This window comes from Brachyhypopomus gauderio, chromosome 2 (assembly GCF_052324685.1).
Source record: "Brachyhypopomus gauderio isolate BG-103 chromosome 2, BGAUD_0.2, whole genome shotgun sequence".
NCBI lineage: Eukaryota > Metazoa > Chordata > Actinopteri > Gymnotiformes > Hypopomidae > Brachyhypopomus > Brachyhypopomus gauderio.
Window position 1 is genome coordinate 2651579 of NC_135212.1, and position 18113 is coordinate 2669691.

The 18113-nt window shown below is 38.7% G+C and overlaps 1 gene segment (V, D, J or C); it reads right to left on the reverse strand.

Annotated features, from left to right (window-relative positions):
* Window positions 1-8825: 8825 nt before the first annotated feature.
* Window positions 8826-14924, reverse strand: LOC143483935 (Ig mu chain C region membrane-bound form-like). The segment is given in 7 exon segments: window positions 8826-9254; window positions 9369-9511; window positions 10445-10750; window positions 10878-11183; window positions 11537-11812; window positions 12427-12732; window positions 14731-14924. Coding segments are annotated over 7 exon segments (1368 nt in total).
* Window positions 14925-18113: the final 3189 nt, after the last annotated feature.

Consider the following 18113-nt stretch of genomic DNA (forward strand, 5'->3'; position numbering starts at 1 on the left):
TGTATGTTTGATATAACAAATTTCAAACTGTTTTAATATCATACATATCATTAGCCATTAGTGTGAAATAGGCCTAAATCAAATTCTCAATCCAAATTTTATTTTGTTTGCTTATAAGTTGGTACAGTGGAGAGAAGAGAGCCATGCATTTTTCCCAAGAATTTGGTGTGAACCAACTGATCTCTCAACAAATTGCTGCTTCTGCATGGTGGACCCTTCCAAACATCTCACTGGCAAAAATGCACCGTAATGTATCCTGACTTTCTTTCATCTATCGCCCCAGTACCACACTGCCCTGAACTTCCTGTACCAACTCATCCAGACAGGGCTCAACCACCTTCAGGAGAAAGCAGCAGGTCAGACAACGAGGAAGACGTTGAAGATCCCGATTTCTCTTCATATGCGGCTGAAGAGCGGAATCCATTCTACCCCAACCAAAAAGACCTCAATGATCTGATCAGAGACCTTAGTCTCACCAAGTCCAACACTGACCTTCTTACATTAAGGCTCAAGTGTCACGGAACAGCTCCGGACCCTTCCCTGTGGGCGTGCCGTTACGTTGTCTGCGTGTCGTTATGTCCATGTTTGTACGTCCGTGGGCGTGGGTTGTTTGTGAGCGCGTTCGTTAGTATCACCTGTGCCTTGTCCCGAGGTCACGTGGGTCTGTGTTATTCACCTATTTAATGTGCGTTTGCGCAGTGTCTTGTGCTCGTCTTTGTCCAAAGCTACATGTCAGCGTGAGTGTGACTGTGTGCTGCTTGCGCTCCGCACAGAGCTTGTTCGTGTGTATTTTCATTAAATGTTCAGTGTGAACCGTAATCGTCTTGGTGCCTGCTTCCCACACCCAAGCGTTACATCAAGCAATGGAACTTATTAGATGAAAGCGTCCAACATTAACAAAAATAAACACTGAAATACGTCATTCTGTTTGTTGTCGTGGCAAAAACCAGACAAATTTTATCAGGCTAGTGAAAAAACAACACTTGGACACAGGAAAATGAAAAAAAGAGAAAATAACATACTTTATTGCAGCCACACAGGGTATACAGCAAAAGATTTCCCTTGAGAACAACTGGCTTGCTCCTCTTTGTATTTCCTTTTATCCTCATCCAAAAAGTGAAAGTGAACAATCATATCACTTTTCTGAGAATTGGCTCCTTAGGGTTCATCCTCTAAGCTTTATTGGTTAGGGGTCTCTCCCCTTCACACACTTGTGTGTGTCATGACAAGACAGAATAGCAGACAGTCGCAGATGTTGAACAGGATTTATTATAGATGGACTTACCAACAACATGGTAGAGAAATGTCACGCTTGGCTCTGCCCTCCTCCTGTCCGCCACACCTTTGCCTTTATTTGCCTTCTCAGCTGTTTCTTGTTTGTTTCATTATTGTATGGTATTTAGTTCCTTGTTTTCTGTGTTCTCATCGTGGGTTATTGTGTGTTTGTGACCTGGTGGTTTGGTTCTAGTTACTCTGGTTGTTAGCTCTAGTTTAATGTTTAGAGCCTTGTGAGTATTTTCATTTGTATTAGTTAGTCTTGTCCGTTGTATGTTTTAACTGTAGGTACTCCTAGTAGTGCATTCCCTGTTCATTCTTAGTTTATCCTGGTGTTTGCTTTGTGCTCTGTTACGTTGTCTTACTCTCTGTCTGTTTTAGCGTTCGTGTCGTTTAGTCTACTTTCTGTGTATTTGGTTCGAGTTCCCGATGTTTTTCCCCCGTGTATAGGTACTTGGTGGTCTGGCGTTATTGGTCGTTTGTGTTGTGGTTTGGTATCTCTTGTTTACTTTAGTCTCTGCTGTGTTTTTTCTGTACCCTGTATTATTTCAGAATTCCTTTTTACATAAATGTATTTTCCTTTAATAATCGCTGTGGTCCGTTGTATTCTTTCGTCAGTGTTTTAGTTAGTGTTCGGTATGCCTCGTAAGAAGCGCACTCTCCGTGTGGGCACGGTTCATTTAAAGGAGACTAGCTCTGCTAAGGTACCAGTCCACTCTTCACCGCAAATGTGTCCGACCCCGTCCCCCACCGCGTTACAAGAAACAGTCCAGGGGTGGTTTTCCTGAAACGTTCGTAGCGCTAAGTACTTCTTAACCTCATACGCTTCACACGAGGTTACGAAGTACTTAACGCTACGAACGTTTCGGGAAACCCACCCCAGATCGGTAATGAGACCGGTCACCAGAGCACCAAACCAAGGATGAAATCAACAAGGCAAGGATCAAACTAAATTCGAGACGGGCTAATGCATTGAAGAGACGAATACATCTCTGCAAATACTCAGCAAGGAATGACTATTCGTTCTCAAAATATATGGGGTGTGCGACAGGTGATTTCAATCAGCAGGACAGTGAGTCTGAACGCTGGAGAATCATATCAGTTCCCGTGGTCTGGGTAGTGTAGTTAAGTTCGTCTGACGAGACAGGCACAGATATAATAGGACAAGTAGGTATCACAGGCCTGACAGTGTGTATCATGGCTGGCGCCATGGGGGGGCGAAAGCGAGGTGAGGTGTCCTGCCCCCTCAATGTCCCATTTATTTAACAATAATCGCTACATGGCTCCCCCTCGCCCGCTCAACAATCGTTACACCCCCCCCGCTCAACAACTTGCGTTCGCCATCCCGAAATTTTTTGACGCCCCACACTGTATATGTTCTGGCGCTGGCCCTGGTGTGTATGTATTCCCAGTCCCGTGTTGTCTGCCCTTGCCCGGCCTTGTTTTCTCATTTCCATGGTTTCCCTTCTGCCTGTCACACTCTGTCCTCAGCCTTTCTACCTGCGTCTCGTTTCTCTCCCCCGTTTCAGTGTATTTAATACCCTCTGTTTTATCCCTCATTGTCGGTCATTGTGTTCATGAGTACTCCCCATTTCTGCCCTGCTTTGCTCTGCCTTGTATACTCTGTCTTTGTCTAAGTTTTGTTTATTCGTAAGTACTTCGCGTCTGTGCCTTACTCTCTGTTCTTCCTCTCAGTGGTTGTAAACTTTCGTGTTTCCCGGCGTGTTTCTGTTTATTCGCTTTAATGTGTATTCGGGTTTTGTCTTTCATTTCCTTGCTCTTGGTCTTATGTATTATGGTTCAGTTTGTTTATTAGTTGTTCTTGTATCTTCCGGTTAGTGTAGTCTGTCTAATGCTCAGGCTCACAGGCTCACAGGCTTCCACTTAACCCCTCACCTTCCAACAAAGATTGAATAGACATGGGTGAATAATTTATTTGCTTATATTTTTGTAATTGTTTAGATGTCAATTGTCAAACTGTAAGTAGATAAAATAAAATTGGATAAATTATTATATTTATGTTTTAAGAATATTTTAGGCCCTCTGAGAGGGCATAGAGGGCCCTGACGATTCCCCACTGCGTTTTTTAAATGCTGTTCAGATTAGATAGAAAATCTAAAAATAGTTTCCAAGTATAGTCACACAGGCAAACACAGTTGTTGTACACGGTGTGTGTCTTTCATTTATTGTGTATTTCAGTTATTTGTTTGTGGAAGTTAATAACAGTAATTGTATGCTGGTGAATGCTAAGAATACAAACCCCAAATTAACTAGTACAGAAGTATAGTAACCAGTGTTGGGTAAGTTACTTTAAAAAAGTAATTCGTTACAGTTACAAGTTACCTTGTTTAAAATGTAACTGTAGTGTAACTTTTCTGATTACTTTTGAAAAGTAATGTAACTAATTACTTTTGGATTACTTTTTGATTACTTTAAGGTTTAAGCCCTAGCACGGCGCCCGGGGAGCAGTTGGGGTTAGGTGCCTTGCTCAAGGGCACCTCAGTCATGGCCTCAGGTCTGGGAATCGAACCCATGACCCTCCAGTCACAAGACCAGTTCCCTACCACCAGGCCATGACTGCCCCTTACTTATGTATGTAATATGTAATGTGTATTCCATAGATTAAAGGAGTATCTGGGTGTAATGGGCGCGAGGGAGTTGAGGATGCAAAGACGAGGTGTGTTCAAAGGCTACGTTTATTAGGCTTGATGCTGGACACGCTCACGGCGTATCGTAACAGCAGTCAATCACACTGAACAGTACACGCTCACGGCGTATCAGAACAACAGTAGAACACACTAAACAATACACGCTCACGGCGTATCGTAACAGCAGTCAATCACACTGAACAGTATATGCTCACGGCGTATCAAAACAACAGTAGAACACACTAAACAATACACGCTCATGGCGTGCTGAAACAGTCTACTACACACAACAAATGTCACATTAAAGACGAGCACCAAACGATACAAACACACACACTATATACACGTAGCCTAACAAGCACCGCATGAAAGACATTAGTCTAACGAGACAAGTGAACACACACACACACACACACCCAGCCACACCCACAGACATACATATAAAGACATGGACAACATTAACGCACGCCCGAAGGGAGGGGTTCGGGGCTGTAGTGTGACACTGGGGTTTGTTTGGCATGGTGACCTTTATTTTAAAAGGCTACATTCCTCTCCAGGCCTAGAATACCTAGAGATTGTACAGTTGTCAAAATTGTGCTTCCTTTTAGTGTCTATCAGGTAAATTTTAATAGGTATATGAAGCAACTGGGAAAATATAAGTGATAAGTTAAGCTCAATATTAAAAATGTCAGTTATACTAATCAGTGGCGTGCACACATAGACATCAGGTGGTGCTAAAGCACCACCAACTCTGCCCTTTATCATCGAAAGTGCCCTTTTGAAACTTCGGGTTTTTTTATTATCATTTTAATGAGGTCGGTTTGAAATTATCTTTTGAAAACTTGAGCGATTAAAAACAATGCCCTGACATGAGCCACTACCTCGCACACACCCGACCTCTCTCTTCCTTTAACACCAGATGCGCTGCAGCAGCAGTTCAGTTCAGCGAGTGGAAGGAAGCGTCTTCAGCACAGCACACATGGTCACAGATAGATTTCTTCTCCCGTCCCCACCAGCCAGGTCACATACACATCAAGTCAAATCGTACTGTTTGCCCTCTAAGCCCAACATGAAATCATTTTGTTGTGCAGTAAAATGTCTCATACAGCACCAAACTACTAAGCATTTTTAGCCGACTGGTCACCTAGTCGCTCCAGCCCAAATCAATGATAGATAACGTGAGGACGACCACATACAAATAATTAAGGTAGAGTTTGCAAATCTATGTGTTAAGCTGAACGTCTTCTGTTGTATAGGTTTTGTTAGGCAACATAAAATAACACATTCATTTGTGAAAGAAGAAACGGGAAGTTCCCCATTACCAGTGAAAAATGCCCATCTGCATTCAGTAGCCTATAACTTCTTCTCGTACTTTTTGGTCTTTTTACTGTCTTAATTGTAGGCCCATATTGATGTACTAATTGCAAAATATATGCAACAATGCCTGCAGTCAGTGGAGGGTAAACAGAAGTTAACTGAATGACATGACGGTGTATAGTTAATATTGGATATGAATTTTAAATTTTATCAGTTCGCTGCATGACTTTTCTCCATTGAAAACTCACGTTTAGAGAACGTTACAAATAAAATGTCAAATTTCATTCAACATGTGCTTGTAATTTTTTTATAATGAAGTGTTCCACGTGCGCTAAAAAGTGCCCTTCACCCCCCCCCCCTCCCCCGAGCACTTGCCCCCCAAAATGTCTGTGCACGCCACTGATACTAATACAAGGAGATGTGTCTCCTGTAAAAAGTATGAATATTTGCTCCTCTCCTCTGTATCCCGTTGTGAATTTGAATGCTGTCTCAAGGGGTTTGTTTATATTTGAATATGTTTCCACAAGGGACCCCACACATCACTTCTAGGTGCACCTGTTGGGTGCTAACGGATAGTTGAAACAGTGTTAATGTGAAAATTAACAGAGTAAGAAAACTGGACACATTGTTTCCGTGGGTGTCTATTTGTTATTTCATACACTGCTTTGCCAGTCTAAAAACTGATCTGACAACAGCACCAACTCTTCAAAGACATCTAAAGCCATAGCAGGATCAGAAGCAAATTAAAACTGAGATTCCATGTTGTCACATACAGCAAGAGGCATTGGGACAGCAAATTAATTTTGTTTCTTTCAACATTTTTGTAAAGTGCTACATTTAATTTATTGAGTAGAATTATTTCATTTAAGTTTATTAAGCCAATTTCATAAGTATTATTAATAAAGTCCCTGTTGAAACACTTCTGCAATTGCTAACACCTGCACTACAAATACGCAAATACACTAATACATTCATGGGGGCTAAACACTAATGACCCCCTAAACTTCATAATGAAATTCAGTTCAGTTCATACCATTTTCAAATGACAAATTTATCTTGCCACAAAGATTTAAAGAATTTATTGCGAGACAATGTTTTGCTATCTCATGATCTTAGTTGAGAAGTTGGAAAATCGGCAATCATATTCTCTCTGAATAACATCTTTAACACTTTTACACAGTGTGTGTCGTACAAACTTTCAGCATAACAAATACAACATAGTCAGAATGTGCCGTTTGTTCAGTATAACACTGATTCCCCAGAGGTGCAAACCTCTTTCTAGCTTTGACAGTTGGTCCACATTTAGCATGTGAAAGCATCTTGTCTCTTTCACTTCCTGACTGTGCTTACATCTTCCTAGAAAGAACCTTCAGTTCTATGACTGTTTTTATTCGAGATGGGTTATGGATGTGTCGGGGCTTTTTAACTCACTCTGCAAATTAACTGAGCAAAAAAAGAGCAGGTCTTATTCACATGGAAATTTCAATCTAGAATTCTTACTTAACAAATCGCTATCAGTTTGTAGAGCTCAATAATATTCCATCCAAACGTACAAAAGTTAAATATGGGATCCCGCAAGGCTCCATTCTAGGACCACTATTATTTACATTATATATGCTACCATTGGGCACAGTTATAAACAAACATGGTGTCAATTTTCACTGCTATGCAGATGACACTCAACTTTACATATCAGCCAAACCTGATGACAAACTCAGTTTAAGAAAAATTGAGGCCTGTGTAAAAGATATTAAATGCTGGATGTCTCTAAACTTCCTCCAACTTAATGAGGACAAAACAGAAGTTCTTCTTCTGGGCCCTAAGGCCTCAAAACAGAAAATTCCAGATCTAATGCTTAATCTCGCAGGCTACCCCATTACACCTGGCACAGTAGCCAAAAACCTAGGCGTCATACTCGACTCTGACCTATCATTTGATAAATACATAGATAATACTACTAGGATAGCTTTTCTACATCTCCGTAACATTGCTAAATTAAGAAATGCATTATCACAGGATGATGCGGAAAAATTGGTGCACGCCTTTGTTAGCTCTAGATTAGACTACTGCAATGCACTACTGTCAGGATGTTCAAATAGGAATCTAAATAAACTTCAAATAGTTCAAAATGCCGCAGCCAGGGTTCTGACCAGAACTAGAAAATTTCAGCATATCAGTCCAGTCCTATCAGCCCTGCATTGGCTCCCAGTTAAATTCCGTATTGACTTTAAAATTCTTTTATTAACTTATAAAGCATTGCACGGGTTTGCTCCTGAGTACCTTCAGGAACTTATTTCCTATTACGAACCCCCACGCCCACTAAGATCACAGGGTGCTGGTCTTTTATTAGTTCCAAAAATTAATAAGGTAACAGCAGGGGGAAGAGCCTTTTCTTGTAAGGCCCCCCAGCTTTGGAATAATCTTCCTAAATGCGTCCGGGACTCCGACACAGTCACAATCTTTAAGTCTAGGTTGAAAACCCACTTATTTAGTTTAGCGTTTGATAATTAATATCCCCCTTAGATAAAAGTACAGATCCAGGGGTTCATAGACAAAGGGTTTTATGGTAGACTGGGGCGCTGGTGCTGTCGTCCTGTCACTGCTCGTGGTCACTCAAGTTTGTTGACAGTGCAGTGGACGGATGCCATTGTCTCAGAATACCCCCAAGCCTATGTTACCTTCTGGTTCTGCCTTTTTAGCTAGGCTGTAATAATTTAACTAAATGCCGGAGTTGCCGCCACACTCCGGAAATGTTTATAATTTTACCTGTCCTGTATATGTCCTCATACAGAGCTAATTTTCCCTGTTTCATTTCTCCACATGGCTGCCCGCCTGTTTGAGGAATAATGAGATGAGGAGACCAGCGATCCATCCTGAGCCAGCCACCTCCTGCCTAACCGGATGCATACATCATGATGGACATTATTACATATTTTTCATTTTCTTTCTCTTCTTTCTGTCTAAATTGTTGTTGTTGTTGTCATGGTGACCGGTGTCGGCCAGAGGAGGATGGGTTCCCCCCCTGAGTCTTGGTTCCTCTCAAGGTTTCTTCCTCATGCAAAAAACTAGGGAGTTTTTCCTTGCCACTGTCGCCCTTGGCTTGCTCACTGGGGGCTAGGACTCGGCACTTGTAAAGCTGCTTTGTGACAACAACTGTTGTAAAAAGCGCTATATAAATAAAATTTGATTGATTGATTGATTGAAGACCATAAAATCAAGAAGGAAAGTTAATCTAAGAGGCTAAATAATATCTTCAAAAGAAAATATTATCTGTCCTTATACACTGTTGAATAATGTGAAGAATTAAAAATTAGTTGATAACCAGTGTTGACTATACGTTGTTTTAAGCCTTCATTTTTGGAATATATAGTTGCTGCAGTGCAATGAATAATCCACAAAAATTCATAACGTTTTAGTATTTAAATTCAACAAGGTTGACTACCACTTACTGTTTCTGCAGAAAGTATCTAACCCCATATAAAAATTGAATATATTCGTGCACATTACTAGTAATCTAAAAAAAAAACTCCTGAAGGGAGGGGTTCGGGGCTGTAGCGTGACAAATCTAACAAGTGAGAGACAGACTAGATATGCAGAGTGACTTTATTCAGGCAAACTTACAACTCAGCTAGGGGTATACAGAGGGAAATCACATCCAGTCAGTTAACACCGATTAAATAGAGCAGCATGACCAAAAGAAGGAAAATGCATTAATGCATAGATAAATTAATCTGGAACAATAACAAAATCTAGATTTTCCCATAAGCAATAACAAGAAAGGGAATATTTATTCACAGGTTAAATAAATCCACAATAAGATTTTGTGTGCATGGAAGCCCCTACCCACTATGCGTGTCTGTAATCCATAAAAACCAACACGTACACACAAATGAATTCAAACATCTGCACATATGCATATGTAGAAAAAATATATATTTTTAGAAAATATTCACAAGATAACTGAAGATACATTCATGTGTTTTCCAGGCATGTTCAAATCATTCATGATTTCATCTGAAAAACATGAATAATAAAAAGAAGTGTTGATTTCACTCACATGCAAACACATAAGATAAAAGTATAGGTCTCTAAGAGTGGCATGAAAAGAAGGTTTAACAATCTGTTTACCTTGGAGAGGCTGAGAACAGTGCTGTAGATCAGAGAGAAGATGAAGAGGAAGATGAAGGATGAAGCAGTGGACCACAAACTACTGTACTCGTCTTCATCCAAAGTCGCCCCATCAGTGTACAGTACTATTTGTTCTTCTGGAACTGCACAAAAGAAGAAGCAAAAAGCTAAATGGTGAAGTACATTGAAACAAACTAAAATATGTTTAAGACGAATGATTAAGCATTATCGACTCATGTTCTATATACTGTTCTATATACTACACCATATATAATTATATGTAATGATATGTATTATGATTTATGATGATTGCATAAGGGAGGATATTTCCAGACAAACACTGGATTAGTAAGCAGCTTTCTCAGCATATAAGTGTAGGACAAGATGACATGTTCTTGATTATATTTCGTTAGCAAGGATAAAATAATTTTGCTCTGCATTAATAACAGATTAGATTTCTTCCTTTGCAGTGTGCCTGTATGCAAGCAATGGAGGACTGTGTTCTAGAGTGAACTATAACAGCAAAACAAAAATAATAAAATTCATAATAATATCTGAAATGAAAGCTTCATTGTGTTTGTCAAATGCAATTGTGTATTTTTTTTTATTTTTAAGACTTGCAAGTAAAAAAGGAACCATTGAATCATTTAGCCCAAACTGTCAGCTACAAAACGTTGAATAACTAAAGCAAACTGGAACATGTCACCTGAAAGGACTACAATCAGACACACAAATACTAACACAAAATATTGAACAATAACAATAACAGGAAAACAAAATACAGAGCACAACCAGACAAGTACAACATGCAGCGGTCAGAACACACAGTATCAGGGCTGGTCTAACGTGTGTTTGGTTTTGTATTACCATTGCATTATTACAATAATGTTCTTGTGAACAGTAACAGTTCACGTTTGGAGTGATATTACGTTTAGACCATGGCCCATGCAACAACATGATGTACACAAAAAACACAAAACAAGTGAACCCAGAAATACACAACATACAGACTGAGTCAAGACAAAAAGCATCTCATGGACAAGGCATGACAGGACATGTACAGGACATGGGTTTACTCTTGGATGTTGTCTTCAGAAGCGGGATTGAGTAATTCTCCATTCCAGCATGTTTGACTGCACAGTTGAACGTCATTTTTGGATCATCGTACTCCTGTTTTGTCACAGTTAAAGTGCTGAAGACAGACATGGAGTTGTCATTTTTGATGACTGAAGATGTGATGTTGCCTTCAATATACTGATTGCCGTTCTTTCGCCACATGACATAGACGTCCCCAAGAGGAGAATCGTTGACCTCACACACCAGTGACACTTTATCAGAGTTCTTTTCCTCGGGTTTATAAATGAGAAGAGTGGGGGCTTGAGCTAAAAGAGAGAAACATACATCAAATTACATTTAGAATTATATAATTTCAAGCAAATATATATATAGACAACATTTAATGTGAATGTTACCATTTGATTTAAAACTCTTTGAATGTCAAATATTTACCTCGTTTGTTAACGGTAACGTTATCAGAGATAGGCTTGTTTCTCCATGTGGTAGAACACTCCACTTTATTACCAGAAAACCAGGCTGTCTGATCAAGGTCCAAGATGCTACTCTTTGTGTACTGCTGTCCTGTCTTTTGAACTTTACCATCATTCCCATCTTGGTTTTGATTGTTAAGTGTCCATGATACTTTGGCTTCTTTCACCTCTTGCTCATTATCTCCAGTAATAACACACTCCATTACTGCTCTGTTGTTTATGAACAACTCTTTCACATCAGGTCCTTTAATTTTCACATTTAATGCAGCTGCATGAAGAAAATGCAAAAGTATTTTATTTATCACAGAAATATAGTTAAAAACTATAACATGTTGATGCTAATGTTGATGTTAACATTCATTAATCCTGTGGGATCTGCCCCAATGTCATCTTGAAATAGCACGTTTCTATAGCACAATTCTATATTCAAATCAAAAATATATATGAAGAGGCATTTATATTATTTCCAACAACAATAAATAACTTTCTTGTTGTATCGAATCTGTTGTTGTAAAATAATAAATATTTGTGTGGGGTGGGGAGCTAAATTATATTAATGTGTAAAGATATCTCTGTAAATGTATTAGGACCATGCAATGAATCCAGATGACACCACTTTACCTGTAAAGGTTTGATTTTCTGTGTACGTTTTGCCGTTATGTGTTACTTCACAGGTGTACTCCACGTTGTCTTTCCATTTGCTCTCAGTGACTTGAAGAATGCTGCCAGCGGAGTACAAGTCTGCCTTAGTCTGGGTTGCTGGCAGGTCCAGGCCTGTAACATCTGCTCCATCCTCTTTCCACTTAACGGTGAAGCTCTTAGGGGAGAAGTTCTCCAGGACACACATAATGGATTTGCCATCGGAAACTTTCACCAGATTGATGGTTGGTTTAGGCTCTGGAAAGCACAGACAATGCACTGTTTGCCGACTATTACAGGAAGCAAGCAAGAAACTATAAACAAATCTTCCAATACTGGTTCTGTTCCCCACTGTGAATTTTATAATTCAATAAAATTATATATATTTTTAAAAACAAATTATAAAATATAATTATAAAATTATCATTTATGCATTAAACACTTTCATGATGGGACGTGCAAGCATTTGGTGCTGGGTGTAATTATAAGACCTACAGAGGCATTTCGTAAAATATCTTTTCATTGTCCAAACTAAAATCAAATAACAAAATCATTAAATGGAAATCAATCAATGTAGCAATCAATGCATCACTGTTAATTATTTATTTAATTATTTGGTTTAACAATACAATCAAACATAATGAGAGTAAACACATTAACCATCAGCTATGAGAAATGGTTTGACTAAACTTTAGAAATATCAGTAGTCATATGTATGACAGTGACATGGTGGAAGTTGATAGCGCCCTATCTAAATGCTATTCCTTGTCTAATCTATTTGTAGAATTAGGCCTATTAGAAAACTTTGGAACACAAAAAAAAATTATTTGGGCAGATTTCTTCAATGATACATATGCTTTGAATTCACCTACCTGGCTTTTTAACGGTGTGTTGTTTTGATCCTGCAGGATGTTCTGCTGTGCAGGTGAACGACTTTCCAGCACTCCAGTCAGAAGCCTTCACTCGCACATGGCTCACCGAGGTGTAGGAACCACTGGTCTGGATCGCCGGATACTGTACAAAGTCAGTAAGTGCAGTCCCCTGGGGGTCCGTCCATTTGAACTTTAGATCATCGGCAGGTGAAAAACCAGACGTCAAACAGCCGAGCGTGCGGAATTCATCCGAACCAGACACACATTGTGAAACAGCAAAGACTGATGATGGTGCGCTTTGTACTCCTGCAAAAATGTAGGCAGAAATTCAATAAACAGTTCATACAGAAAACAAATTACATTTTTGTATGTTCTCTGTTTTTGTTTAGAAAAGGTTCTTTCCTTGAATAACTTTTAATGTTCTGCTGGTAAAAATTTATGCAACTACCACTGAGACACATTAAAATAGGTATTAAGGCTTACTGAACTATATTAAGATATATTAATCATACATCATTGTCATCGGGAGAGACCCAAACTTCTTATATTCAAAAAGGTATGAACACAAATTAAACAAGGGGGACTAAAAGCTCTAACAAAATGCTAATTTATGGACAACAAAAATTTGATGCTGATGATAATAATAATAATAATAATAATAATAATAATTATTATTATTATTATTATATTATTACAGCAATAATAATATATTACTGTATTATAATAATAATAAGAAGATGAATAACGTTAATAACTAACATCAACATTAATAAAGTTATTATGTAACAATTATTAACATTATTGTTATTATTGATATTATTACTATTAATACTACTGCTACTACTACTAATAATAATAATAATAATGATGATGCTACTGCCCTTCTTATTTATTAGCTATGACATTTGATGTTAACCCAACACTAGATAGTAATACAAATAATGGAATTTATATCGTGACCAAATCTCCGTCATTTTACCATTCCTACACTGCACAATATACATAATATAATAAAAACACATGACATTTATTTTTACAATATACTACTATATGCAATTCCAAATAAGACAGGAATTACAGTAATTATTGATCCTATTGTTACGTCTGGGGGTACCCCACAAATCGCATATTCAAAAAGGTATGAATAACACAAATTAAACTAAATGGTCGAAAAGCTCCGAGAAAATGAACAACAAAAAACAACATTACAACTTACACTACAACTTTTGTAGACAAGAGATGTAATTAATATCTTAATTAATATCTTTTTGTCTCCTGACATTTGCTGGTTTATTTATTATGATTATGATGATGATGATGATGATTATTATTATTATTATTATTATTCCATTCCATGTTAATATTGGATAGCAAAAAAAAAAAATTGGATAGCAATAAATTAATAGCAATTTTGTTATGAACAGACCCGCGTCAGTTTACTGTTTCTATATGAACAACAAAAAACGCATTATATATACAACAGTAGTTGCTGGACTTTTGTAGACAAGAGATGTAATTAATATATTTTTCTTCTCCTGACATTTGCTGGTTTATTATTATTATTATTATTTATTCCATTCCATGCTAATAATAGGATAGCAATAAAAAATTGGATAGCAATAAATTAATAGCAATTTTGTTATGAACATACCCGCGTCAGTTTACTGTTTCTATATCACTAAGTTACATTATTATTTAATACTTACCTAATGCATATATTATTTACGTATGTATTAATATAGTATTAGCAAACATTAATATATGCAAGGACAAACAACGTTATATATAAGCCATTTTCAAATCATGTTAGAATACATAGACATTTTTAGCGCTTTGAACGTTTTACTAGATAATTCTGTAAAAGGTTTTGTAAGACTTCTCTTTGCAAAACCCGTAATCTGTAAACGGTAAACTAAACTACTTACCGCTTGTTACGGCGACAACTGTGCCGCTGCCCCAATAGTCAAAAGCCCAGTTACACGGTGGTCAAAGTAATTTCACATCACGGCAATATAATGTAAAGTACTGGCTATCAATTGATCTGACATCCACATTAACCTTGTACGTTCATTTTAACCTAAATTAAGCCCTGGTCACAATAAATAATATTTGGACCTATATGTTAATTAATGCCTTTAATCCTATGGAGTTTTTTGCTTCCCCCGCCGTCACGTAGTCAAGATTAGACTAATTTTAAAATCGCAAAGTCAGCAGCCGTGACCAACAATCTTAGAATAAGGTGGATAAATGATTACATTGCAAATTTAAATTTTACTTAACAGAATTTAAACATTTATATCTTACCAGATGACACGGTGACCATGGTTCCCTTCCCCCAGTAGTCGAAAGCATTGTCACAGTGACAACATTGTTTTCTAAGGTCGTGCAAAAAGGCTTAACTTCTGAACTATCTATCGCGATGGCATGAGGTTAAAATACCCAAATAGCCTATAGGCCAATATAGCCTATTCATTTCAATCGTAAGGACTGGACATCTAAAAAGAACGGCGCTAAAGAACGAGCCTTACCCGTTGAAACTGTTACCAACGTGCCTTTTCCCCAGTAGTCAAAAGCAGCGTAGTCACAGTGATATTTGTTGCGTTTTAGCGTAACAGAAACTTTAAATGGTGTTCAAGCCATTTTTTATGTCAGGCGACCTATACATTAATGTTCATTAACGTTTGTTCTTTTATAAACAGAAAAGTATTCCGAGGTAATAAAACAGCGATTTTTTGCCTAACGTTCCGTGGTTAAGCCAAGCTAAAATTAGGTTTATTGTAGCCTATTTAGTTTCAGATCTTCAAATTTGCATGTATACTAGAATATTTAGGTTCCATTTAACTCTGAACGTTGGTGTTGAATGTTTCTCATTAGTGTATTTCTTACCTGCTGTGACGGTCACCATCGTTCCTTTTCCCCAGTAATCAAATGCACCGTCACAGTGAAAACAACACAACCCCTCCCGTACAATATGCTGTGGTTATGGTCACACTTCTACAGATTACTTACAAAAATAAAAGTAATTTCTGCTAAATTATTTGAAGCCTATATTTACAACGCCGGTCTAATAAATTATATCCTACCTGAGGTCACGGTTACTGAAGTTCCTTTTCCCCAGTAGTCGAAGTAGCTGTCACGATGAATAACTGGAACTAATTCGCTGTTCAAAAATCCTGCCCATAACTTTCTACCGCTAACGCTGACTTAGTCCACGCAGTGATATATTTTGAACCTGGGTCATTAAATACAGGCTGGCTGGGCTATTCGCTATTCTTTATGAAATGTTACTTTATCACAGGTACACCCTTAGAACAGAATAAACGTAGACTACGTACCTGAGGTAACAGTCACCTGGGTTCCTTTCCCCCAGTAGTCAAACCTATCACGTTGGTTTATGAGTATAGAGGAGCTGACCAAAAACTATCACAAAACAACAAACACGTTTTAGGAAGTTGACATTTAAATCTGGCATCCACTGAGCGCACCTGTCAGGAATAACACCTAATAGCCTTTCTCTATAGCCCTAGCCCTAAATCTAAAATATTCATTGCTTGAAACAGATGGAACAGTCATTCTACTGCTAGATACAGTCAGTCATCCCTGCAGATGAGTTCAGTTTGAGCGTTTTGCGATTGAAGCCTCTGGAATGCGTTGCTCACTGTTTTCATGTTGAGGTGAAGTTGTCTGTGACGATTCTGGTAGACACAGGAGGTATAAACAACTGACAGACAAATGCTACACAGAGACACGGAGGACAGGAAAAGGCAGAGTTAAAAAGGTGGAGGCAAAAGACAACAGCTAAAAACAATCCAATGTCATGCAGAGATCACATGAAAGACAAGGAGAGACAAGAGGTGTGCAACAGGAATGTGATTTGGACACTTAGGAAGAGCACAAGTGACTTCACATGTGGGGAGGTTATAGAGTTCAAGCTGATGAACAGGTGTGTGATTGCAGGGCTCGAGTTATAAGCAGATTGGTGAGGTTGATAGGTGGAGTGCTCTTGGGGGGGGGGGGGGGGTGACAGATTCATTCCATTTATTGGATGGACATCTACCATATGTATGCAGAAACAGGAGATTGTATGGATTGCGAAATTACTGTTCCTTATTTTATAGTATATGTAACCCAGAGAAGTAATTAACAGCAGTAATCTGCAAAATAAGTTATTCTCCTTATAGTTCATATAATTGTTCCTACAGATAAGCTATGTTCACTGTTATGTTCACTGTCTGTTAAAATATATTTTCCTGCTGTTATTCTGTATTATCTTGTCACTCATCTCTGCATTGTGGGCCTGCTGGGCAAGTGGGCGGGTCTGGGAGAGGCGGGAAAAAAGAGAGTGGAGGGAGGGAGAAGTGAGGGGGGAGAGTGAAGAGAAGAGAGGAGTTGGATCGTCTCCGTGGCCAACGGGACAAGAGTTTAGTGGTACAGTTGTGTTTATCAGCTCGATATATCACACCAAATGAAATATACGTTGCTGTAATATGAGTGAAATTACGGTAATGTTATCATTTGTGTTCGACTGCGAGAAGGCAATAGTGTAAGCTTCACCAAGGTGCGCGTTAACTTAGCCAAGGTTAGCACTAAGCATCGTGGGGATAGCTACTGCTGGACATGTTTGGCTAGCAAAGCCAAGCTTCATAGAGTCCGATCAGGTTCACGACTCCGCCCGTTCTCCGGACACTCAGGACAACCTGTTAGCCAGCCGAACTTCCGCCAGCACTGCGGGAGACTGTACTGCTAGCTTAGCCACCCAGGCTAACCCCCGTCGCCCAAGCAGCCCGGCCCGCGCTGCTGCTGTAGAGGGAGAGAGAGAGACATTGATAGAGACAGATCTTTCAGTCGTTGAGGTTCAGCCACGAAGGTGAGCTACGGTTTATTTTATTTTACAATCTTTTTGTTTTGGCTCGAGAGAGTGAAGAGGCCAGTGCAGTTTTGTTTTCTGGGCCACCACGCACGCTAGCGACGCTTCCAGGCCTGCAACGAGTGTTTTAACTATTTGAATGCCGGTGTGTGTGTGTGTGCGTGTGTGTGGGCCCACTACACAGTTAAGGTTACAGTGTTGATTTCATCAGTGTTTTGGGAGTCAAGAGTATTATTTTATACCCTGAGGAAGTTGGCTTAGTATAAATATAAGTGATATTTTATTTAGAACTAAAATTGGGTTAAGCCATTGTCAATTGTTGGTGCTGTGAATAATAATACACCAAATGTATTATACAGTATTTTGCTAAAATTTATACAAGGAATTAATAGTCTATGCCAGTGGTTCCCAAACTTTTTCTGCCGTGCCCCCCTTTAGTAGATGAGAATATTTTTGCGCCCCCCCTACACCCCCCCCCCATATTGACTAGGTTGCACCGATTCATGTTTTTCACTTCCGATACCGATTCAGATATCTGAGGCTTCGTATCGGCCGATACTGATCTGATAGAGTAAAACTGCTGAATCGACTTAAAGCATTTCTTTTTAAACACAGACATACTGAATTACAGGTTTATTGAAAACTCTCCACCAGTATAGCACACTTAAACACACATAAAACATGTAAAAACAACACAACTTGCATTTGTTCAGTCAGTGCAATTATGAATATAACATTGAATGTAAAATAAATAATACCAAAGAACCTAAAACTTACAAAAACAATAGGTTCACAACTTTGGTCAAACATGAAAAAAATA